Source organism: Dermacentor albipictus, chromosome 4, assembly GCF_038994185.2.
Source record: "Dermacentor albipictus isolate Rhodes 1998 colony chromosome 4, USDA_Dalb.pri_finalv2, whole genome shotgun sequence".
Lineage (NCBI taxonomy): Eukaryota > Metazoa > Arthropoda > Arachnida > Ixodida > Ixodidae > Dermacentor > Dermacentor albipictus.
The window spans coordinates 153,129,537-153,155,535 of record NC_091824.1 but is presented as its reverse complement, the minus strand read 5'-3'; the positions used below and the strand labels follow the sequence as shown (position 1 = coordinate 153,155,535).

General features: G+C 46.1%; 1 protein-coding gene across 7 annotated transcripts in view; it reads left to right on the top strand.

The window, feature by feature from the left end:
- The window catches only part of LOC135903794 (uncharacterized), a 468,489-nt gene that overhangs the window by 429,485 nt on the left and 13,005 nt on the right, over nt 1-25,999 (top strand). For 6 of the 7 annotated variants that reach the window (XM_070537736.1, XM_065434201.2, XM_065434206.1 and 3 more), the window contains 2 exons: nt 23,584-23,684; nt 24,746-24,836. In XM_070537736.1, coding sequence (XP_070393837.1) covers nt 23,584-23,684; nt 24,746-24,836 — 192 coding nt within the window. Of the gene's footprint in view, nt 1-4,872; nt 5,002-23,583; nt 23,685-24,745; nt 24,837-25,999 lie in introns of those variants that run through there. The other variant, XM_065434216.1, reaches the window with a different exon arrangement.

Below are 25,999 nucleotides of genomic sequence, written 5' to 3'. Positions count from 1 at the left end.
GTTCGTCTTCACCAGGGCCCGATGGCATAACATATACTGCTTTGCGCCACCTAGGCCGAGAAGCACGAAGAAAACTCCTCAGCCTTTTTAATAGTTCATGGCAAGATGGTGTCGTCCCACAGGAGTGGAAACGCAGCCGCCTGGTACCGCTACTAAAAGCAGGAAAGTCGCCCCTCGAACTGGCATCGTATCGGCCTATAGCACTTGCTAGCTGCGTCGGGAAACTCATGGAACGCATGATCCTCATGCGTCTCGAATGGTACCTCGAACACCACAAGATTTACCCTGATTCTATTGCGGGATTTCGACGAGGCCGTTCGTCGATTGACAGTGTCATCGATTTAGTGTCATCTGTAGAACAGCAAAAATCTTGGAAACGATTATCAGTAGCGCTCTTTCCGGACGTTAAAGGCGCTTACGACAACGTTTCCCATCAACCCATTCTAGACGCACTTTTGACAATTGAACTAGGAGGGCGAGTTTATCGATGGATCAGAAACTACTTGACACAAAGGTCCTTGTTCGTACTTACGGAAGATGGTCCAACTACCGACCACTACATATGCCGAGGAGTTCCCCAAGGTGGGGTTCTAAACCCTATTCTTTTCATCCTCGCGCTTCTTGGGCTGGCCGAATCCCTACCGGAAAAAGTGAGTGTCTCAATCTACGCCGACGACATCTGCATCTGGTCATCAGCGGTCACTCGTCTGCAGGTTCGCGCAAGGCTGCAGAAAGCAGCAACACAGGCATCTCACTATCTTCATACACAAGGCCTTACCATCTCAACAGAAAAATGTGCGTTAGTCGCTTTTACACGAAAACCAATGTCTCGTTATCCAGTATGCATTAATGGCCAGCCTATCTCCTACAAGAGAAATCATTGGTTTTTGGGTGTCATTGTGGACCGGGACCTCTCTTGGAGCCCTCACGTTGCCCATTTGAGGAAGAAGCTCACATCTATTGTTCATGTCTTCAAGTTTATCGCCGGGAAAACATGGGGATCGTCAGTGGGCTCCATGCTACAGTTATATCGAGCACTTTTTATCGGATTGCTACGTTACAGTTCTCCCGTGCTTGCTAAAACATGCAAGTCAAATCTTCGAGAACTACAGAGCGTGCAAGCCCAGGCACTACGTGTTTGCCTAGGACTTCCGCGGAGCGCCTCAACAGCAGGAACCATTATATTGGCTCGAGACCATCCGATCACGACTTACATTAGCATCGACACGCTTAGGGCCCATGTTCGTCATGTTTCACGCATACAATCAAGCTCTCTTGCCTGCCTGCCAGAACGACGACCGCAGGTGTCCTTCTCCAACGAGGTCAGCATCCATCGTGCCTGTCTACCATCGGGCTTCACACCCTCAGCACGTTCAACCTCAGCTTTGTGGTGTTTAGAACAACCTCAAGTGCGTCTCACGGTACCAGGAATAAGAAAGAAGACCGACCTGCCTACCTTGGCCCTGAAGCAAGCAGCTCTGGATTGTTTGAACACTTTCTATTTTGACCGAGTCCACATATATACGGATGGCTCTTCCACTCAGACCAGCTCCACCGGCGCAGTGGTTATACCATCACGATCAATTAGCATCCAATACAAGATTTCTCACATGACAACATCGACCGGATCGGAGCTTGTTGCCCTCCGAGGTGCCGTTGATTACATTAACAACCAACCCGCTAATCGGTGGGCAATATTCTGCGATTCGAAGGCGGCCTTACAATGTCTTCTGTCATCTCTTCGTCGCGGGTCGCGTGAACAACTAGTGTCGGAGATACGAGAAATGCACCATTGTATGATAGAGAAAGGACACGACGTCGTGTTTCAGTGGCTGCCCGGCCATTGCGGTATCTCCGGCAACGACCTCGCTGACGAAGCTGCTAGGAAAGCCCACGAAGGAGCAACCCTTGTTTCTGTACCTTTATCGCGGACCGATGCAGCCCAACACCTAAGCAAGGTAGCACACCGTATGACATTAGAGAAGTGGCATACACCTGAATTCACCCAAGAACGATTGCATTCCCTCGACCCCTCTATGCAACTGCGGCTGTTACCAGGACTTCAGCGAAATGAGGCAACAATGCTGTGCCGCTTACGCTTGGGCGTCGCATTCACCAATGCGTATACGTTTTTGATTGGAATGACTGATAGCGCCGACTGTAATGCCTGCGGTGCCGAGGAAACTATAGAACATCTACTGTGCTACTGCCCATCTTTTCAAAACGAAAGACATGACCTCTGCACAGCTCTCAATCAGCTAGACAGCACACCGTTCACCTTGAAGAAGATCTTGGGACCATGGCCTCGCATATCGCAGCTACGAAAGGCCACAAAAGCTCTGCTGCGATATTTGAAGGCTACTGGACTGAGTCAGCGTCTGTGACCCGGACTGAGTGACCGAACGATATCCCCAGTGGACTTTCTCTTCTTCTTTTAATCTTTCAGTCCCCTTTTCCCTTTCCCCAGTGTAGGGTAGCCAACCGGGCTCAGTCCTGGTTAACCTCCCTACCTTTCCTTTATCATTTGCTCTCTCTCTCTCTCTATAATCAACGATAACGATTAAAACTTACAAATTTCAACGCCCGCGGTGAGTTAGTGTCAAGAACTGGCTTTTGTGGCTGCTGGACGAAAAATTTCTTCCGACCTGCAGCTCTTTGTTCCCCAAGTTGAAGTGCACTATGATTGTTACAAGACTCCGTTGAACCTTTCATCCATTTGCATGCAGCATCGCTGTGTATAGTGGACTGATACCGCTGTCTATCGATTTACTATATTGTGCGACTTCGTACAAGGGTGTCAATGTGGCTCTCAGATTTCCACCGTTCTTTGTTGTAATGCTCTTTAGAAGCGTGTGTGTATAGGGCTAATAGATTCTTTGCGAAGCTTTACCTTTTTTTTCTTAGCCAAGGAGCTCTGTTTTTAAGAAAGTCTGAGGTTGCATAAAACTACATTGTCTTCTACGCCTTCATTACAACGATAAAACCGGAATTTGCATGCGGATCAATTTTCGTATACGTGTTGCATCGGATTACTTTCTTATCTATTTGAGCAATTCAAACATTCACGTTTACATACCGATATGAAACAGCGAAGGCAATAACAGGATACAAGAAAATGACGAAATTCCCGAAGTGCGAAGGCGAACACAATAACAGGAGACAAGGAAATGACGAAATACCCGAGGTGCTTAATTCTTCATTCTTGCTTTTAAACAGCAAAAAGAAATGTTGGCCAACATTGTCCCGCAAGGTTGGCGACGGAGATATGCGCTCATTAGACAACCTTTTACTCTCGCCTACCCTTTGACAGCAGACGTGCATAATCTTGACTCCCCTCGCCAGCTCTTGGCGTAGTCCGCCCTCGGCAGCAGGTTTGATGATGGGGCAGCTGATGACAAAGCCATGTCGACCCAACACTAGCGGGGTGACGGCAAGCGTGCGATAAGAACCGGCCGAGCATCATCGCGTTATCTCCGTTATTTCCGTCAGTTCCCGCAGACCCCGACCCGAAATGCCTGCCCCCTAATTGCGCTGCAAGATATGCTCTGTACGCATGCATATTTATAATCCGCCAACATTAAAGCCTAATGCGTCTACGCATTTGCTGCTCCTGATTTCGCATGCCGTGCACGTCGGCTGCCGTCGCATCGCAGCCTTACCAGCATAACCTCTCCCATACAAAACCTCGTGGAAACTTTCCGTGGAAACAAAGCAAAAGTTTCAGCAGAGGTGGCACTTCTGCACATGTGTTACTGCACCTTCTGATTGGGCAGAGTTAGACAGCAAGGTGCAACGACAACTAAACTTCATTGTTCTTGGTTAAATAAAGATCTTGATAAAACAGAAGCCTCTAAAAACTGACAATTCTTTTTTTGGTTATTCTCGGACAATGTTTGCCTCAGGACATTTCTTTGTACTTGGCGAGACTCTTAGACAATCGTACACCCTTCGGGCCATAGAGTTTCTCACTACATTACCTAGAGGGAAATCTGGCGCTGCTGCGCTGTGGTATGCATGGGAATGCCGGTATATTGTGACTTCGGATTGGCATCGTTCTCGTAGAGAAAGGACACCTTGAAGACGCGCTTGGCAAGTACCGTTCCGTCTGTCACAATGATTCATTTTCTACTAGAACAGCACGTAAAAAGCTGTTTTAGTTTTATTATTACGCGAGAACATGTTTTCTTTAACTATGAGAACTTGTTATTGTGTGTACGACTGCATGTTACGTAAAAAGTATCAGCGGGCCGCTAAAGTTGGAGGACAGACGACAAGGTTCGCACTCGCTTTGAAACAGTTGGTCGTCTGTTCTTGCTTTTCTTTGCTCGGTCATGCATTGTGGGTGAGTGAAGATGTAATATGCGTGAATGGAAACATTTTATGAAGATTTTACTTTGAGAACGCGTTACTTGCGTAGCCATATCCACGTTTTAGACGAAGCCTCTTACAACACCAGCCAACACGAGCCTCGCAGACACATATACCGTCATTCCCATGGCGGCACGGTGCCCCCTTAAGAAACTCCCATAGACGGTGGCGCCAGATTACCCTCTAGGTGTTATAGTGAGAAACTTTATGCTTCGGGCTCTATATCTACCACACAACGATAATCATCTGCCTTGCTTGCATTTTCTTTCTTGAAAACGCCGCGCCCGCTACTTTCCTGTCAGGAATGCTGTGTCATGCTGATGACGCGTATGTCGTTCGTTACTGGGAAGTGCCGGGCTCGCAGCGTTAAAGAAAGGAAATGCGGACAAGACGGATGACGATTATCGTGTGGCAAGATACGACCCAAAGGGTATAGTATTGTTTTAGGGTGTTCTTCTTGGCTACATTTGAAGGCTGATTGGCGGTATTTAGTTAACGCTATCTGGCAACCCTGGCAGGACACAGAACCGACTTTATCAGCGGTGAACGCAGGCACGCGGTCGCTCACTTGTGCGTTCTGCAATCGCGATTCGACGTCGTACGCCGACTAGCAGCGTTTTCCAGCACCAGTCGGTAAGTGACCGTAATTTTTTCCAGGTGCTTATATGCTTATATACAAGTTGAAAGGTTACATGGCGCATGCAGCGATCAGCTGGAAAAAGAGTTGTAGCTGAGCGTCGCTTACGGTGCGCTTTTCTCCCGTTTAAAGCGCACAGGCTCTGCAGAGAATCGCGTTGATTTCACATTTCTGATAAGTGCCGCTCGTGGTATCCTCGACTGGCCCCCTCCATCCTGCGAATCAGAGACTGGCAGATTCGGCTTTCCTCGAACTCTGGGGCCGAGGTAGGACAAGCACGCAAGCCGAACGTGCGACCCGCTCTCGGAAGAGGATATGGCAGGTTTGCAACCATGTTACTAGAAGCGTCCGATACTTGCCTACCAATGCTCCCGACACTGCCTGGAACAACGGCGGACGCGCCGGTGTGACGAGCCTTGATTCATACGGGGCCACCGTGGACGTGCCTGAGCATGTTGTGCCTAGGTTGCCTAGGTTATGGCGGTCCATCACGAACAGCGGCGACTCTATGTTGTGATGACGTGGCGGGAAATGCTCATCTCGAAGACTGCTACGATGACAGGGCTCGGAGTGCCTGAGTGCGCTCGATGCGAAAGCACAGGATCCCAAAGTACCAGTCGAACGCAAGCCGCACGCGCTCTTTCGATCTGTCAAAGACAGCACTGCTCGCGAGAGCTGCCTAAAGCACTTTGAAACGACTAGCCGCAGATTCTTTAGAAAGACAAGGCAGCAGAGTCATCATATAATTACGTTTGGCACGAAAGCGTCAAATGGCCTATTCAGCGAAAAAACTGGCGTTTGTCGTCTGGAAGCAGCGAAACGGCTCCCAAATACCCATTGGCTGCGATGCCACGCCATTAGCGCGCCTCGGCGGAGGAAAAGGTCATTAGCAGAAGGGGCGCAAGATTCAGATTCAGATTCAGATTCAGATTTATTGGTTCCAAAACAAAAGTAATTACATGACGAATATACAGACGAGGGTCCCAAAGTCAAAGAACTGTAGTGGGACCCTCGGTTAATAATAACAACACTGATGGTGATATCAATAGACAGCAAATTAGCGTATTATAAAACAACATCTACAGATCAAATACATCATTAGACATGTCATTTACAATCAAACAGGAAAAGCACGTTATAACAGAAAGTCGGAAAAAGGCATGGGTGAAATACAAGAAATGACATGTGAGATAAAAGACAAAGGTACACCGCCAGATCGTAGTTAAGTTATCGCAGGAAATGATGCTTAAGGTGATTTTTAAAAATTGCAAGAGAAGTGCAGGATTTTATGGTTGATGGTAATTCATTCCAAAGAGAAATTGCAGTGAAGGAAGATGTTTTTTTGCCGTAATTGGTATGAACCATGGGTAATAAATTGTTGTTAGCCGCAAATCTGGTCATATTTTTATTCTGCAAAAGGTCAGTTGCAATGAACGGAAACGTAAGGTTATTATGAAGCAACCTGTGGAGTAAGACGAGTATGTTAAACTGAAACAAATTAATAATAGGCAAGATATTATACGTTCGAAGTAACAAAGAGGATCGGATCGGATCGGAAAACATTTATTGGGCTCTAGAAAAGATCTTCGCGGCTTCAGACGGCGTCTTCCATCTTCTGATGGATTCTTCTGTCTGCAATCACAGGGTTGGTGCCCTAGTCCAAGGCTCCACTGAGTATGGCCAACCCGCGAGCTCGCTCTACTAGGCGCTTTTGGCCGTTCAAGCTTACGCTGGAAAGCATACTCTCCCACTGTTCCGCACTCGGGTTTTTAATTTTATAGATAGTTGGGGACTCAATTTTCTGACAGGCCCATGATATGTGGTACAGATCTGGTTTCTCTCCGCACCATGGGCACTTAGCCTCATATTGTGTAGGGAAAATTTTATTCAGAAGGTTTAAATTCGGGAAAGTACCCGTCTGCAGTTGTCGCCATGCAACAGCATCCTCTCTGCTTAGATCCTTATCAAGAGGCATTAGATTGCATGGAGCTAGAAGTGATAATGCGTATTGACTGATTTTGGATATGTTGAATTGATGATAAGTGACAAGCGTACGTGCTGCCCCATGAAACAATGCCGTAATTAATGTGACTATGAATGAACGCATAATACAACGCTAGCAGAGCCTCACGAGAAAAAAAAGGGCGAGCTTTGATTAATGCACGTATACCAAACGCAGTCTTGGAGAGCACCTATTTAAGAGAGCACCTATTTCAGGTCTAGCATGCCAGGTGTTACACGAGGTCTCTGCCACTGCCACAGGCAACCTTTAAATATTTTGGAAAGTGTTCGCTGAAACACCCTGTATATCTTCAGCGGGATGGTGTGTCGGTACGCAGCTTAATTTATTATCGAATTAACGTCAATAGTCATCGTGAAATGTGTTCCACCGGAATTTCTTCTCGGGCGGTACCCACCGTGCGCGGGCGACTCGCAGTCGTATTAGCCGCGAAACGACAAAGTTGGGCTGACCGTCGTGCTACACTCAGCCTGCTCGTGCAGCGAAGCATGCTCTGCATTGCGCTGCTGCCATGAGCGTTGCGCGCACGCGCACTAGCGTTCTGTTGCACGCGCATTGCATTGTCTTTCTGCAACGTCAAATTCATCGCACAACAATGCCTATTGACACAATGCGTCTTATCTGTCTAATCTTACTCAAAGGACAACTAAACGAACTAGCCCACCAATTTACTTCTCTGCGTAATAATTTAGCCTTTCAGAGTCGACACCCTTAGCCTTACTTGGCTCTCAACTACACGTGAAATCTGTTACAACAATGAACTTAGCTGTAGCGCAGAAATATAGTATGCAAACTTACCTCTTGGTCAGGCCTTTGCTCGGCTTGTACGGCGGGGTCTCGCGGAACGACAGACACGATACCAAGTTATGGGGTTTTACGTGCCAAAACCACGATCTGATTTATGAGGCACGCCGCAGTGGGGGACTCCGGAAATTTGGACCGCCTGGGGTTCTTTAACGTGCACCTAAATCTAAGTACACGGCTGTTTTCGCATTTCGTCCCCATCGAAATGCGACCGCCACGGCCGGGATTCGATCCCGCGACCTCCCGCTTAGCAGCCCAACACCATAGCCATTAAGCAGCCGCGGTGGGTGCCATGCGAAGTTATACCGTGCGTCCTAGCTAATGTTAACCAAGTTGTTGAACAGGAAAAAAATATTTTAAAAAACACTGTGCAAGATACAATCACAAGACTTACAGTATCTAACAGTAGTTATCTTGCGCCATGTTCTTTTATTCTTTCTTTTCGTCAAACATCTTGGCAGCGTTAGCTGGAACACCCTGTAGAAGCGATACTTTGCGAACCCTTCCCAGCTGGGTTGGCGGTGCCGGCGGCTGGCGCTGTTGCTGCCTCCATCGCGGCTGTTGTGTTCGCCCTACACAGTAGCTCACACACACGGCAGCAATCGTATAGCGAATTGGCTCATGCGTAGCCATTTGCATTACCCCGATAGACGTACTGGTGATCGGCTCTGTTCTGTACTGAATTACGTGACAAACGGTACCCTAGTTTTCTGAAAAAGAATATATGCCTTGAAACACATGACTTGTTTAATAAATCAAACGTTCTAACCTTCTTTCCCGGGCATACCACCTGTGCTGGGTTGGTTCTTTCGTCTAGTAAAGTGGTGCGATAATGCAGATAGTGCAATAGTAAAGTGAGCTGATCCCGCAGACAGCGTAACGAAACTGGGCTCCGCAAAACGCGCCGAAGCGGATGAACTGTTTATAAAATTCAAGTAACGATTCAAAATAATTCTAACACCTCCGTTGAACCTGTATCTTCAAGCGGCCTCCATAGCCTTGGTAACAAAGAAAAATGAATGCGGGCTGAGTTCGCGGGTGTTTTCAAGCAAGAAAACAGCAAGGTGGCTTTTGGTAGTGACGCATTGTCAACGTATATATCTGCTAGAGAAGTTCGTGGCTAGGAAGAGAGAGCGCCAGTAGGGAGATTAGCGAAGACGATATTGAAACCGCTTCACTCGCCTACGAGGTCGGAGTGGTTTAGGGGTACTTTAAATAAACTAAGGTCTTGTGCAGAGTAGAAAATATTTTAAGAGTGTAATTGAAGCCGATTTAATAAGCCGATCTTTCTTTGAGTCGTCCTTTTTGTCGCGTTAGCTCCTGTAATACAACCGATTACGGGAAATCCCCCCTCACAAGAAATCGCGGGGGGAAATCGACATTTGCAGTTGCCGAGACGTAGCATGTGTTCGAATTGCAAAATCACTTGGTTGCAGGCGGCGGCGATGGAGCGTGCTATACTCGCGGACAACTTTCTGCGGCACTGGAGGGAAAGCTACGGAGGCAAAGCGCGCACAAGTGAGAGCGCTTCCGAAAAGAGTCCCGTGTTCCCATCCACGTTAGTTTAACCTAGGGAAGAGAAAACATAAATACCTTATTAGCCACAGTTAAATAAGATAAAACCGAATTTAGACGTTTACTTACCTTGTGGCTTTTCCCTTCCGCGTCTGGGCAAACGCGAAAGCGTCGCCCGTGGAAGCTGCGTCGATTCGGCGACCCCGCGTGCAGCAACTGCGCCGATTTGGAGACGCTCGACCACTTGCTACTTCGCTGCCCTGCCTTCGATGTGGAGCGCACGGACTTGTGTACAGTCTATCGGCGACTGGGACTGACTTATGATACGGCGACCGCGCTGCTATTCCCTGCAGCCCACTCGTCCATCGTGAAGCACGCTCTTTCGGCACTGCTAGACTACTGCAATGCGACGCACTTGAGAGCGCGGCTGTGAGCCCCGCACTCACATTCTTTTTTTCCCCCTTGCCACGTTCGTCCAGTCTTTCTCTCCTTCATCCTTTTCTTCCCATTCCCCCTTCCCCGTGCAGTGCTGTTGAGGTGTCCTCCTGTGAGAGACAGTTACGGCGCTGCACTCATCTCTTCCGTTTCCTTTCCAAAAATCACTTCACACACACACACGATTCGGCGCCCGCGTTCATAAAATCACTGTCAAGCGCTGGTGGACTACTTGGCGCGGCAACACATGCGCAGAAGCTCTGCCCCTGTAGCTTTCCCTTCATTGCCACAGAAAGTTGTCCGCGAGTATAGGCGCACAAGTATCGCTAGTGTGACAATGTCAAGAACAGTAGGTTTAAGGAGCATTTGAAGATTTTGTGTTTTCGAAGTTATGCTTTTTCCATATTTGAATGCTTGAGTAACTGCCTCCTCAGCTTCGTAGTTGGCGCCATGTGCACGAAAGGGCCCCATAAAAACCTTGTCCTCGACTTTCGGAAGACCAAATGTGCGATACTTTAGGGCCTTTTTAAGAGCTTGAGTGAGTTTTGTGTAACCTCATTCTGTTTTTATTTCTTTTTACCGCGAACAACCCTAAAAATATTTTATATACGTTCAGGTGGACGTTATTGAACTCCGGGCGGTCAAAATGAATCCGCGGGAGTCGCTCCCGCGTTTGTTACAATCACAATCGTCGCTTTCGGATGTAAAACCTCAGTATTTAGTTTTTATTAGTTTCGAAATGTTAACTTCTATAAAGTACTTCCAATTACTGCTTTTTGTATCACGGCTATTGTATATGTAAGGAGGTTTCAGAATACCAGCGCTTTCGCTTCGAGCTGTGTAAACTGCAGGAAACAACGCTTTAAGCTAAGCCATGTAATGAGGCAACATTATTTGTCCTCTTTTTGTATGAGCTACATTGCCACTTTGCTCCCTCTGCAGCGGCATGTCTTCGGAGGTACCAAACTTGTGGCGTTACTGCAGCCAGCTGAACCAGCTCTGTCCTCACCTGCTGCCGGTCGGCAAGGTGTACGCGGACCTGCGGTGGTCCGGCACGCCTTACACTGCCAGGCGCCTGGACCACAGCCTGGGATGCACGCACGGGTCGGGCAGCGGCGGCACCAATGGGGGTCGAGTGTGCCACGTATTTGCGTGTCTTTCAGCATGGAATGAATTTCTCATGTTCATCAACATGGAGCTGCGCGAAGCACCTCCCGGTGAGCTCTCACTGACGCCCATACGTGGAATGTCCCCCAGTTCACGCTGCCGTTGGATCGCTCGCGTCCGCCATGCAGCCGTCCTGGTCCACTGGCTGCTCACAGTGCACCGCTGCGTCCGTCGTGTCGAACTGGACGTGCTCGTGGTGCAGAGATCCGGTCCGTACTCTGCGCTTTACTACGACGCCTTGCATCACAGCGCAAACATTCGCGAGCTCACCCTGCTCGGCTCGCACTCAAATAGGGACGCAACCAAACGCCTCGTCGCGCCCATCGCCCACATGAAAGGCCTAGAGAGGCTAGACTGCACGAATGTGGACTTCTCAGAAGAAGCGAGTTTCGCGGAGTACGTCACCACCACAGACACGCTGAAGGCGCTCACGCTGATTAACGTTGAGGCGCATCCCGGCTGCCTTCCAGTTCTCCTAAAGGCGCTTGTCTCTAACAGCTCCATAACTGAGCTCTCCGCCAACATCGAGTATTTAAGTGGAGACAGCGATAACACATTTTGCTCTTACCTTAAGAAAACTGCCATCCTCAAGAGCCTCAGCCTAAGCAAGCCTTCTTTCAGCCGATGCCCTTACCTAGGGGCAGTGTTCGAGGCCCTGTCGCAAAACAAGAGCGTCTCGAAACTATACCTTGTGGGATTTACACTCACGACACCAGATGCCTGGTCATTTGCTCGTTTATTGGACACGAATCGTGCTCTTAGGATCATTGGCTTCAAGTACTGCGAGTGGAGCTTACAGGCGGATGAGTATTTGTTCCCTCTGTCGCGAAGTTCAAAGATTGGCGAGTCGGCCCGCACTGACCGAACCCTCTGGAATGTACTTCCCCTCGCCGTAGCCTTGGAAATTGTCTCTGGCCTTGAAGAAATAATGCTAAATGTGAGTGCTTTCAATGCTACCGAGCAACACGCCCTGCTCTGCGCGGTGGCGTCCAATAGTACTATCAAAAAGGTGGAATTTGATGCGGTAGCCTCCGATACCATAAGTTCCTTGTGCGAAGCCCTCCGAATTACAGGCACGAAAGATAGAGTAGACTTGGGCATTGTGGACACATGCGTAGGAGACCTGGTCCGTGTGCAAACATCCTGCAAGGAAGCCAGTGAACTTCGTCTTGAGATTTCCCCTGATGATGATTCTGAAGCAATTCTAGAGTGCCTTAAGGTGCTGCCCTCCTGCACCCGTTTGGTCGAGATGGACGTTTGTCTGGAGGAAGCGCCGCTTGACCCCAAAGCATGCCTTCTTCTCTCCGAGTGCATAGTGCACAGCCAATCTTTGCGACAACTCTGCATGATGTTCTTTGCGAGTGGAGACGCGGTGGTGCTTATTATAAAGGCACTCTCTTGCAACGACACATTAGAAGATATTAATATCGAAAATTGGAAGCTGGACGATGAAAGCGGCTCCTTGCTTGCCAGTCTGGTGGTGAACAGCAAGTACATTACCCACTTTGTTTTCAGAACACTTTGGTTTGTGGGACACATACCTCTCGTGTTTCATCTCGCCAAACGCCTCGCATGCAATACTACCTTGGTGTCTTTGCACATTGACGAAAATCGCAATTTTCAGGAGCAAATGGCCGCGGTACTGGACATTGTCAGACGGAACGCGGCGCTCGTTGATTGCGGAACGCACTTTGTGATGGGTTCAAGGAACAAGCGCTACGCGGAAGCTTTCGAGCGAGTCGCCCACAGTCCTGTCCTCGTGGCCAGGGTGCAAGAACAGGCCGAAGGTCAATGTCTTCGTCGAGCGAAGGATGCGATTCAGGAAGCCGTGCGATCTCTCAGGGATATGGAATCATTCATGAAAGTTGCGGGCGTGGTGAAGAATTGCTTGTCGTGGGATGAGAGCGTCGAATATCGTCAGCGCTTGGATGTTCTGCCCTTTGACTGCTGGCTTCATGTGAGGCAGTACATAAAGGTCGCCGACGTGTTACACGATGAGCCACTCGCCAATCCTACTTCGCGACGAAAGCGCGGCCTGTGGCCACGAGTGATGCGGGGAAGACGTAGCAACAAAGCGCCTCGCTTCAGGATTTGAGCGAGATACATTCAATAAAAAGAAAAGCCACGAGCGCGGGCCCTCCCTCAGCAAACATTTCTTCTTTTGTTAACTGCAACATGGTCCCTAATTTGTTGTGTTCTCTTCGAAAAAAGTTATAATTTAGTTCATGGTAATATTGAACTGCAATAACAATGCAAGAGCTAGCTAAGCAACCGGTTATGTTTTGTGACGAATGCCAATAAAGTGGACCTGCCACACATCGTATGGTCTAGATTTTGGTCTATTCAAAATGTGCACTACCTACTACATTGTGGAATTGCTGCGCATGAAAAAGACGGGTGCTGTCATTACCGGCGGCGACTTTACAGTTGCTAGTAAGCACAGCAGGGCGTGGAATTTCCTTAGGCACCGGTCATTTGTGCGCTTGCGCGCGTAAGAGGGTGTACGAGAGAAGAAATGGGGAAGGAGGGCATTTGCTTCTTGAATAAATGACTGCCTAGGCACTACGGAGGAGAGGTTTCTTTGCGCGCGTTTTATGCGTTTGTCCCTAGGAGTGCGGCATTGCGGAGTGGGGTCGAGTTTGTTTACGCTCGGATGCAGGCTGCCGATGCGGTGAAACAGGTGAAGAAACGAGCACTGACACCCCAGCTGGCGGTAGCTGTGTCGGACAGACTGTCTCGCACCTGCGATGGTCATGCTAAGTCATCCGCGCTGGATCATACGTTTCTGACACCTTACAGAGAAATACCTTCAAAATAACATCACAGATGTTTCCGTCGGAGCAGCAAGGACAGTAGTAGAGGACGGGCCGCATATATTGAAAATGTAGAAGGCATAGGGACTTAGCAACCACGGTTGAACGCGAGTGGCTGAAAGGCCCCTGGTGATGCTCGACGCCCTTGCAACCACTATGAGAATGCGTCGCGCCACCCTAACGCCTTTTACGCTAACCTAAACTTAACGCTAACAGAACTTAACCTAACGAACAAAACACAAATAAAGAAAGGAACTGTTTTCAGCGTTGAGGAGATCCAGTGCATCTAGTCGTAGCCTGTCTTAATGATTATATACTGTAATAACCCCAGATAGAGCTTCAACACTATTAGAACAATGCAAAAAGTACATAACAGTGATCAAAGGTAACAAGGCGCGCAACCAGGATAACAGGGTTGTTAAGGAAAGATCAGCTGGTATGGCAGGTTTTCTGATTAAGGTAGGTTAATAAAGCCGATTGGAAAGTAGACAATTCCTCAATGTCGGCAATGAATTGTCAAAGGGCGTTCCACTAATTTATTGATAAGACTAAAGGTGAGCGTAAATATTTTTTAGTCTGTGCGAAAGGTGGGTATACTTTGAGTTCGTGGTCAACGCGGGCGGTGATGTGGGCTGTTGGATGAATAAATTTTCATGAAAAGGCACTCTGTCGGTAATAAACACCGTGAATAAAATTTTCGGCAGATTCTTCTATTGAGAGTAGGTCACCATTCTCCAATTTGATTTATACACTGCTTAGCTTTTTTCTTGCGTTTATTACCCACCAAAATTTTCGAATGGTGGGTAATCATAAGATAGGGCAAAGTTCAGTTTAAGTATTCGTTTTTAGCTTGACTGATTGAGGCAACTGTAAACTTTGACAGCCTTTTGTAGTTTCCCAGCCTTTATTGGTATTTGATGTCGAAGCTTTCCTGAACGCCGTTTGTTCTAGTTCACGTGAGAACCAAGGATCGTCTGCTTTAAACGGGACACCTAAGTTTGATATGCAGCAATCTCACATTTCTTAAAGGTTGTCTCTGTATAAAGAACATTTGTGATGAACTGATCGGCTTGCGAAATTGTGTAGGAATTCGGCCACAAACGCCGTGAACGTGCGGTTCAGTTTGGCAATATGTATACGCCAGCATAGTCAAATATTGTTTTCATTTCTTTTGTTTGTTTGTTTTGGGGGGGGGGGGCGGGGAGGGCGTGGCATACCCCCATAGTGCAGTGAACGGCCAGTGCTCACTTACTTCTTCAAGAACAAAAGCGCGCTTCCATATTCAGGATGGTTAGTAAATATCAGATCAAGAGTATTTTCCCATTGTGTAGGGCTTTTTATTTCTGGATAATTAAAATTATCAGCCAAAACAAGTGTGGCATTTGGGAAGTTATTTGAGACCTGTTCGATAGCATCATTGAAAAGATCCGCAAACTCTGGCTGGCTATCTAGAGATCGGTAACACGAACCAATAACACAATGCACATGACAGCGACGCGTATAACAATACAAATAATTTCAGGCGGCGAGTAAATATATATAACAGACGGCTAAAATTCCTTTTTGACAGCAATTATTACGCCACCTACTCGCGTCACTTCTCGTTCTTTGCGAAAAACTACAAGTTACTTCAGCAGTGATAGTTCATTATCAGCAATATGCTTGGTGAGCCCCATTTCTGTACCGATGATGATATCATCACCAAACACGGGTATCGGTGTTTTTAAGATATCGACTTTCTTAAGTAAGCTTTAGAAGTTTGCCAGGAGCAATGAAACTTTATGCGCAGTTGGTTTGTTGTGAATCGCTGCAGCTGGTCATTTATGCAAGGGATGGCTTTTTTATTGACTAGAACAACAGAATTAGACTATTAATCGTACCGATAGGAGCCATCTTGCATGTGTAGTGTGTGAAAAAAGAGCGTAAGACGCTCGCTTTCCTGCCGGTTTCCCTTGCCAAAGTCTCGAAGCTTTTTACGTGCCAGCTGGATCTTAGGCGAGAAGTATTCCAGCCATACTTTAGGCGAGACCAGATTCTTTAGTTTCAAAGCGTCGCTCAGTGCTTCTGTTTTTTTAATATGTAGTTGAGAAACTTAATGATAATGGGGCGATTGAAACCGTCTTGTAATACGGGGGTCTGCGCTAAAACACAGGGACAACAAAAGTAGTTGAACTTCCACGAACTAGCCCAACTTGCAACTCTACTGCGATAGAAACCTGACCGGAGTTGGCCTATCTCTATGGACACGTTCTATGTGCCCGAGAGTTAGGTTAAGGTGAGCCGAAAATAATTGTTTGACGATGTTCTCTGTTCTTTCATAGTTTTCAATTTCAGGAAGGCGCTCGACAAGCAGGTTGTTTCTTTGCATGCTGTTATTCATATCGTCCACAATATCACTGAGTTCTTGATATGCCGTGGCTGTAGTCGACTTGACTTCTTTTATTGAATCACTCATATTTCTTCCTTTTTTTTCAACCGCCTATTAACTATAGCTGTTTGACAACGCAAAAATGCTTATTTGCACAAGCAATGAATTTCTTTGTGGTTTTTTGACCGCCGCTTGAAAAAAACCTTGAATAAGCAGATCAACAGTGCAGTGCAGTAAACTGTACTTTATCAATAGTGTTTTCAGTGTATATGGACAGCGTGCCTTATTATCTATCACAGGAGGATCCCTTGTATAAATGGCGGTCGATTGCAAGTCCTATATTCGACATCTATTCCCCAATCTTGGCGTACGGTATCTTTTCGCCACAAAACGATGTTCTCAGAAGTACGTTCTCGTTTCGTGCGCCGATGCAGGCGTCGATAGCGCCATGGAGAACACTCTTTCTGCGAAACATCTTCGCCACGGTGCACGTATGTCGAAAAACAACGTGAGACTTGTAACCGGTTGGCGGTGATAAACGATCCTTTAAAGTTTCTTCCAACTCGACATTTATTCCCACAGACAAATTGTCCTCCCTAGGTTGATGCTAATAAATACTAATACAAGCATATTCGCGAGACCGGTCGATTGCAGCATGCGACCACGCTGCTGAGGTCACGCGCTGACCGCTCCTATTTAACGAGCCGCCGTCAAGACAGGCACGGCAATCAACCGAAGGAGGTCTGTCGTCATGCACATGAAAGTAACAGGGTACTCGGTAAGCAACATGGACGTATACGCTCGTACTTTAGTCCAGCAGGCCCCTGACCTTCAGACGCTAAATGCTAGGGCGCGACGGTAACAACTTTCTGTTGCACTTCCAATTAACATAACTGCGCTATTATGGAATTTTTTAATAGCGATGTCAGTATGGTTCTCTTACAGTCGGTCATCCAAGAGAAGCGCTCGTATACAGTATTTCCCCCTTTTTTTTAGGTTTAATAGAAAATAACCCTTACAGTTTTGTCTGACGTTTTCCGAGTGTCGCCCATCGAAGAACATGGGAATGACTTGCAAGAAATGTTCAGACTTGTCCGCGCCATGTGACCATCAAATCGCACGTGGGTGGACTACAGAAGGTTTAAAGACTGTTGGCAAGATTATGAATTATGCGGGAGGTGTACATCTTATTCGGTCACTCGAAAGTATTTCAAAGAAAATTGGCTAGTATTTGATTTGTAATCACTTGAAAGCATCCCTACTTGTACAACCTGCGTAAACTAATTGTAAATTAACTATATATACGGAGTCTCCCAGCTATCGCGGCTGCAGCTAGTTAAAAGAGAGAGAGAGAAAGGCAAAGGAAATACAGGGAGGTTAGCCAGACATTATCTCCGGTTGGCTACCCGGTACTGGGGGAGGGGCAAGGGGATGCGATAGGTGAGAGAGAGATCTAGTTGGAAAATGAGGCAACGAGATATGAGGATGGAGCCAACGTTGTTTTGTCAGCAGTAGCCTTGCGCAAGCTGGACATTTTCATTCCCGGTATTCTTGATGAGGTGATTAGTACTAATTATCCTAATCATGAAATACTTGTACAATTGTGTGAGCTGGAATGTCAAATTGTGCATCTCATTCGAAAACACATTTGCAATAGAGCGCACACCTTCAAACGAAAGACACGAATTGAAAGCTGTTGACGTGTCGGCAAAAGCGCGCACGTTTCCAGTGTAATAAGCCAGACGCGCACTTGGGAAGGTGTACGTTTGAGGGTGCTGAAAACCCTGGCACATGGGTATAACATGTGCACGAATAGGTACGAAGTGCTCCAGGGTATGTGGAAAAGTCTAATGGTTCCAGGATTTACATTTGGAAATGCGGTCTCGATGGACTCGATGGCATCAGAAATTGATGGCAAGCAAAGGTCCGCGGGTAGCCCGCATTGTGCGCTCAGGGGAAGAATGCAAATTTCGCAGGACATGTTTTGAATTGAGGGAAACTCAGAGTAAACTTCATTTCGACAACAGCTAAGGAATAAGGAAGAAAGTAAATGAGTTGCAAGAGTGATCATGTATTTGTACAATGAGTACATTGGCTCACAACGGAGGAAAAGAGCTAGGAAGCTTACCAGCAAGTATGTGACTGTTATAATAAGCAACATGGCAACAAAGAGCGTCAAATTCGAAGTCAGAGAGGCTGAGACAATCGCCTGTGGGGCGGCAACGGAAAAGAAACCTGGTATGAGTAAATACCTAAGTGTTAAAAGCGAAATCCCAAAAGAAACAAATTATGGTAACTCCAAGAGCAGCTCTTTAATTTTCGAAGCGAGATCAGGATGCCTTGGAACACGCAGTTATAATGGGAGGTATACCAAGTAAGAAGCATATGCTTGCTGTGATAAAGGTAGGGAAACGATGGCGCATGTTTTAATAAAATGTGAAAATATCTACCCGACTGTCGGTTTAGTCTCCGCTTGCTTCCTTGAAGTCCTCGGGTTCAGGGATAGCAGGAGGAAAGGGAACATTTCTGCAATAGAGATTAGTAAAAGCTGACTGGAGGTCTGGTGGCAGAAAAGCAAGAGCACCACAAACAACGGAGTGGTACAAAGACAAATTACCAATAGTAGTTCAGAAATTTTGATATTCGGAATTCTTTGTCTGCGTAAAAAATAGGTAGGACATTAGAGAAAATAAGAACAAGAGCTTAATGGAGCAACCCACCACCCCGTTTCAAGCAGGACACTCATAGCATCCATCCATCCATCCATATAGACGTTCTTGCGGTTTTTCTTCTTCTTTTCTTTTTTTTTTTAGGCGAAGCTTTCTTTTTTCACTTTACTGGATTTGACGTGACTGCTGTCTACTGTGTAGATGAGTATCCCTGTTTATAGGTTTGTGAATATATATACTAAGATTATATGTGCGCTAAATACTAGTACTAGATAACGGCCTTATAACAGGTATCCCACGTAGCTTGAGCCAAACAATAAAAGTATGAAAATCCCCCGTAACTGGGCAAAACCAAGGAAATGTTAGTTGCTATCGCTTGGAGATGCTCAGATTACTTTTTGCGTACCGCCTAATTACATATTATACATAATTAATGAATCAACTTCTCAACTATTATAATTAGATTGAAAGCGTCAATGAGAGAATTGTAAAGCAACAGGAAGGATTGCGAAAAGAGCTTTCTGTTGCTCAATACGTGCTACAGAAAAGGGTTTTTTCAAGCATGACAGGAGGCAGCGAGCGCACGCTAAGTTCCTCGAGCGCCCAGTCGCGTGGCAATTTTGCGTGCACTTGTGGGCTTCTTTCACACTCGAAAAAACAAAAGCTTTCGTGTATTTATTAAATAGTGGGGTATTTCCACTTTCTGATTATGAGGCATGTCGTAGTGGGGGACTGCGGAAATTTGGGCCACCTGAGGTTCTTCAACGTGCACGTAAATCTAAGTACACGGGTGCTTTCGCATTTCGCCCCCATCGAAATGCGGCCGCCGTGACCGGGATTAGATCCCACGTCCTCGTGCTCTGCGGTCCAACACCATAGACGCTGAGCAACCATGGCGGGTACTTTCATGTAGCACGCATTGAGCAACAGAAAGCTGTATCGGAAGTTCTTCATGTCGCTCTGCAATTTTCTCATTGCCACTTTTTATCTAAGCATAATATTTAATAAGTTTATTAAATAATTACGATCAGTTATATAATTAGGCGCTATGGAAAAAATAATCTGAGTATCTCCAGGCGACGGCAAATAATATTACCTTGGTTCTGACCAGCTACGTGGCACGTGGCATTTGCATAATTTTAATGTTTGAGTCAAGTTATATCAAGTCAATATATATATATATATATATATATATATATATATATATATATATATATATATATACAAATTTCTGAGTTGGGAAGAGCATGTTAAGGTGTAATGTAAAAAAGTTTGGAATTGTAGTTGCATATATGTGTAAGTTGCGTGATGGTGCATATAAGAAATCTCGATATATGGTCTACGAATCTCTAGGAGAGAGCATTCTTTGTTATAGTTTATGTTTATGCGAATTGTTCACTGAGTCGGCAGACCAAAATTAACAAGCTCCTCTACAGAACGTGCAAAAGATATAGTAAACAGAACAATCCTTCACGAAGCATATAAAGAAGAAGTGATGAAAGAAATTTCCATGCTAAATTTCTATAAACGCTATATTTACACTGTGCTGACCTTTCGATATTACAACAAAGAATGCAGAACACCGGTCAACAAAGAAATATTATGAAGAGAAACAGAAAGATATCATACTCCACAAGTGTACACCAACCATGGAAAAAGAATGAGAAACTACTACGTGCCACATGCTCTTAATAAATCTCCGCAGGAATACATGCAATGTGGTAGCATCAAAGAAGTGAAAAAGATGTGAAATAATTGGTGCCTTCTCTTTCATAAAGTGTACTTGCTGTGTATTTTGTGTAGCCTATGTATTTTTACTCATAATGGTATTGTGAGTTTAATTTCATTTTATGCATTTATTTTACTCTGGTGTCGATTTCTAGCGTTGTAAAAGGGATTTTTCCTGTTACATATGTTCATGTTTATCTTCTCTTAGTGAAAGCTGTAACCAGATATAGTTACACATCCGTCATTTTTGTTTCTTTGTATAATGTATATTTGTTTGCCCGACATGTCACTGCTGATCGGGATACCCACCCACAAGCAATGTATGCTTAGGTGAAGTAGAAAATGTATCAAGAAAAATAAAGAAGGGCAAGAAAGATTATTATTACTATTGCATGAGGTTGCCTGCTCTATAGGATGAAAGTAAAGGTAATTGTACGCACCGCCGCTAGTTGCACAGGATTTAGTTAATTGCTTCACTTCACATATATTCCAGCATCTGGGTTCGATATGCATAACTTCATTATTTTTGTTATCTTTTATAACGGAAGAAAGGGCCATACAGGATCTAGGTTATAAATTGCAGCGTACTTTGCCTCTTCCCCGGGGCTTGGGATTTCGTTTGCTCGTCCAATATATTTGTGGATATATGGATAAACAATTTGACGTATGTACTTTCTCGCCGAGTAGGCGACTTGGACCGCTCAGTATGTGCCACTGCGTAATTATGTGCCCGAACAGACAACTTCTGCACTTGGAACGTGCTGTAATGCTTTAGGGACGATGTCACCGCTGGCACCCAGTTGTAAGGTTTGTATTCGGGCATGAACTATGTGGTAGCGGGCCCATGCCGTCGTCCAACTCACTCACGCTTGGGACGTGGTTGTAAGGAGGAACTTGCTCTCATCGAGGACTAGGAGTACAGGATTTATTTACATTAAAACAAGAGATACATTCGACAGTCTAGCGTGACTTCCAAATGGAGCACGCAATACGAAGCATACAGCACATGAGCACAAAGCTCCAAGCACACCGCTTGTCGAGCACGAGCACACTATGGCAGCCGACAAACTGGTGCTTAAAAAGTCTCTGTCCTCCCTAGATCCCTAGGGGAGAGAAAACTGCTGTCCAACTTTCGTCCAATCGGACAAGTCCATAGTCGTTGGGGCGTAGTCGACCCGCCTTTGAGGGGGAGGGCTCACACACACACCTACGCACTTTGGATTCCCAGAACCCGAGTTGAGCGGGTCCTCGTAGCCAGGTGGTCACACCTGACTACAGCCGGCGCCTCTTAATTCCAGAGCTAACTTTCTCCGGTAGTCGCCACGAGTGTCAGCAGACTGTGACGAATCCTGGGGTCCGAGGAAAAACGTATGGCAAAGCACCCTTTTGTTAAAGCAGCTCTTTTTGTTGCAAAGAGACCATGAAGGCCACGGCAAATCAACCAACAATACAAGGTCCGCCAAACGTGGCCAGCCCTGCTGCCGTCGCCGACTCTGCGAAGTAGGCGCATGGTGGATTAACGCTGCCGTGGTCTCCAATTCTCCGAAGGAAGTTCATGGTCGGTTAGTGCTGACGTCCTCGCCAGTTCTCTCAAGGGCGCCACCACAGCGGATTGATCAAAGCACCTGCAGCGCGTTGAGATAGCTTTGCAAAGCAGTACCCCTGCAGGCCGATCGTAACAGTTCCACTAGGTTCGTGCATATCCATTCTTTCCGATTCCAATAGGATTGGATGGTTGTGTCACTCTGACGTAAGGGGTATAGAACCCTTATGTGTATTTACATATGTGTCGCACTTCTCTGTGCGTACACATATCATCAACATTTGCCCTTTTACAATGTCAGCTTCGTTCTCTTAGCGCAGACAGTTAACTTCTGGTGACGAGCCCTTTGCACATGTCATCAGCCCTTGCTGCTGTCATGCTATATTAAACAAGCTTCGCAACCTTGCGTCGGATCTGCGTGTTTTGATGCGAAAGCGTCAAATGGCCCATATAGCGAAAAAGCCGGCGTCTATCATCTGCAGCTGCGAAATGGCATCTAAACTCGCATCGCCAGTGGCTGCGACGCCACGTCACAAGCCGCGCACCCACGGAACAGGGCTCGCGAAAGGATACGCCTGCTGTTATGCTAGCGCGCCAGGTGTTGCGTGAAGGGAGGTGGCATCACCGCGGCGCCACGTCACCCTCCCTTTCGCTCTCGGCAGGAGCGCTCCTCGATGGAGCACAGCCAACGCCCCTAAATACCTAGGTAGTAGGCCTGTGCACTCTGCTTTATGACGTCATGATACTTGGACCTAAATTTCCACAATTTCCGCTGTCAAGTCCGGCGTGACGAACGTGGTGGCGTCAAACTCACCTCGGCTCACTCGGGAGCATCCCGATTAGATTCTGTGGCAGTCGGGCAAGGTAGCATGACATCATGAATCGAGGTGCACAGCACTTGTGTTGGTTAGGAGGAGTTGGAAGCATGGGAGAAAGGAAACACCTCCTGCTGAAATAGCGCGCCAGGTGTTGCGTGATGCGTGCGGGTATCGCTGCGACACGTCGCCCGACGGGCATCCCCGCGTCGGTGGCATGCGGCGTTGTCACCGCAGGCTGCTCGTGCTGCTAGCTGGCTCGGGCAGCACATACTGCTATATTACGTTACTCGCAGCGCAACACTCGAAGGACTGCTTTGCGCAGTTGAAATGGACATTAATGCTTTCGCATTCACAACTCATAAGACGTGCTTGAGTGTCCTCGGACTTTTATAAACGCTGGTGTTCGTCATTTCTGCACGATTCCCAACTTTTGCGTCAACGCCTTATCGATTAGGTAAGATAACTGAGGGTTAGCTATTCAAATTAAGTAATTCTTCTGCAAAAGGAAAAAAAATACATATGACTACCATGAACAACGCCCACCAACCTATTGCCATCACCGTTCCCGTAAGCACTTAGTTGTTTTGAAATTCTTGGTGAGATTTACTTGGTCCACAACGTGATTTTAGGCTGCGTAGGTAACGGAGCAGCTATAGCTTGCCTAAGTACAAGGAGCCGTTTCTCTTTTCCGGTTACAGTACCCGCCATGGACAATCGTCTACGATGAAGATGGCGTGAAGAAAGTTTACGGCTACATAGGAGCCGCATTTACAAATATTACGGCCTCAATGAATATCACGTGAGACAATGTTTTGTGCTATCTTTTTGTCGCAACATTAGTTAGCCCCACGTTTTCCCTTAGTTTGTCGCTTAAGAGACGAACAGACATAGTGCCGAATGTCAGATGTAGCATATTGGCGTTCGTATGTGACGGTTTGGTGCCGAAGTGCATATTTCGACTGCCTAATGCTTCAGCTAGAGGACCGAGCAACGTAAAAACTGTTCCGTGTGTTACACAAATACAATTAGCGTTATGTCCTGCCAGTAATGTGTTTTTGCTTGCAATGTCACTATACTCAAGAACTTCTGATTGAGAGAATTAAGAGAACTTCAAAGAATTGTGCTTCCTTTCTAAAGGTGTTCTTTTCTTTTACGTGCAACAAATGTTTAAAAATAGCCTGTGGCAAATAGCACAGTTATAACCTTTGATCTAAGTTACTCGATGAGGGGACCATTACTTCTGTGAGAAGTAAACTGAATAATTAACATAATTGCGCGAATAAAATATTTTTTTATTACTTTACGGCATATATTTCAATCCATTTCAATCTACGAATTGTAGCTAGTGAGTTTTTAAGGCAGGCTATAGACTTCGAATGAATTATGAAGGTGGCACTGGTCCCTTATTTGCCGTAATCTAATCAATTAATATTATTCGGCGTAATTATGTTAATTATTCAGTAAGCGAATTATTTCTCGTGCAAGTAATGGCCGCCTCATCGAGAAATTTGGATAAATTATTAGAATTGTGCTAACTGCCGCAGGCAACTTTTAAGAAGTTGGTATAGCTAAAAAAAAGGCGCCCTGTGTAGGATGCACACAACTACGCTTGCAACGCACATTTAATTCTATCCACGTAAATAAAGTTTACTACCATTCGGCAACACCTTTTTTTCTACAAATAGTCAGAGCTGCTTAGTATGACATGTGCTGTTGAAGCGCAAAGGTGCTTTCCCAGTAGTAAGATTAGCACAAATGCAATTTGTTTCCCAGAGCATATATTATGTTAACGCAGTGACCAGTATACGCTGAAGGGCGCATCATAGTGAGTGCTACATTCTGAACTTTATACTTGTGTAGCACAGAAATTGCTGCTCCTCTGGACGGACATTATGGCGGCGTCATGTCAAACGGCACGATGTTCGGATCGCTGATGATGATCGATAAGGGGGTAAGTCATAAGAACGTCATTCGCTTACTTTACTTCTGTGATACATGTCTCAACGGCAAAGACATTTGTGGAGACCTGCCAAAAGTAAAACCTAAGGTACCACCAAAAATAGTCATTACTGCATCGACGAAAACAGTGGCAACGACGATGATGACTACATGGTGCCAACCTAGATTCTTATCTTGACTGGAGACAAATTGGTTTCTCCTCTGGCTTCGTCCATAAGAAATCATATTGATCGTAAATGACATCTTGATAACTGTGACAAATGTGCCAGTGTCTCTATTAAATATTTTTTTATAGCTATCGCTGTAACAATGCTTTTATGCATGTCCTACTGGGACCTGAAGACAGCTCAGATAGCGACACTCGCTTTTCAAGTTTGTTTATTACAGGTTGTAATTATAAGTATTTGTACTGGTGCTGCATCTGGATTTTTATCTTATCTCGCGGTACTGGAAACGCACCAGACCTAGAGCTTTCTGTCGCCTTTGACGACAAAATGGTCCAGATAGAACTAGGGTAAACTTTCTATACTGCTTCCTGTACATTTCCAGTTTTTGTAAGTGAACTATTTAATAACAATCTAGATATTTCTTTGAAACACGTTGTTGCCGATGTACCGACAGCCCAGTGGTCCTGGCGAACTATTCAAATATCTAGCCGATAATGTACGAACGGAAACTTGGAGTGCCAGATAAGTTCCGCGGTGCAGCAAGGTTTACGAAAAGGAAAATAGACATCCACCGCACCGTAGTACGAAGCTACAACAATTTTTCAATAGCTACACTGACTAGCCATATTCTGTGTCCTTGTGCTTCGAGTTGTCCAAGCAATTCACCCTCGCGCTGATATCAGCTAGCCTCCCGCTTGTCTCGTAGGCTAGAGCCGCCAGCCCGGAAAGGCGTTGATCCTGGGTTTGAACCCCAGACAAGGAAGGGTTTTTCATTAGGTGCAAAACTTTCTGAGAAATCTCTATGAGCTTTCATTATAGCTTTAGCATTATATAAGCTTTAGCATTAGCTTTAGCATTAGCTTGTGGGGTCTGATGTGGGATATCTCACACCGTACTCTTGGGACAAAGGAACGACAACACAGTAGTGCAAACAATCACAAGGGCATTTATTGCACCTTTCATACATCAATGCCTGCTAGCCGAGTTG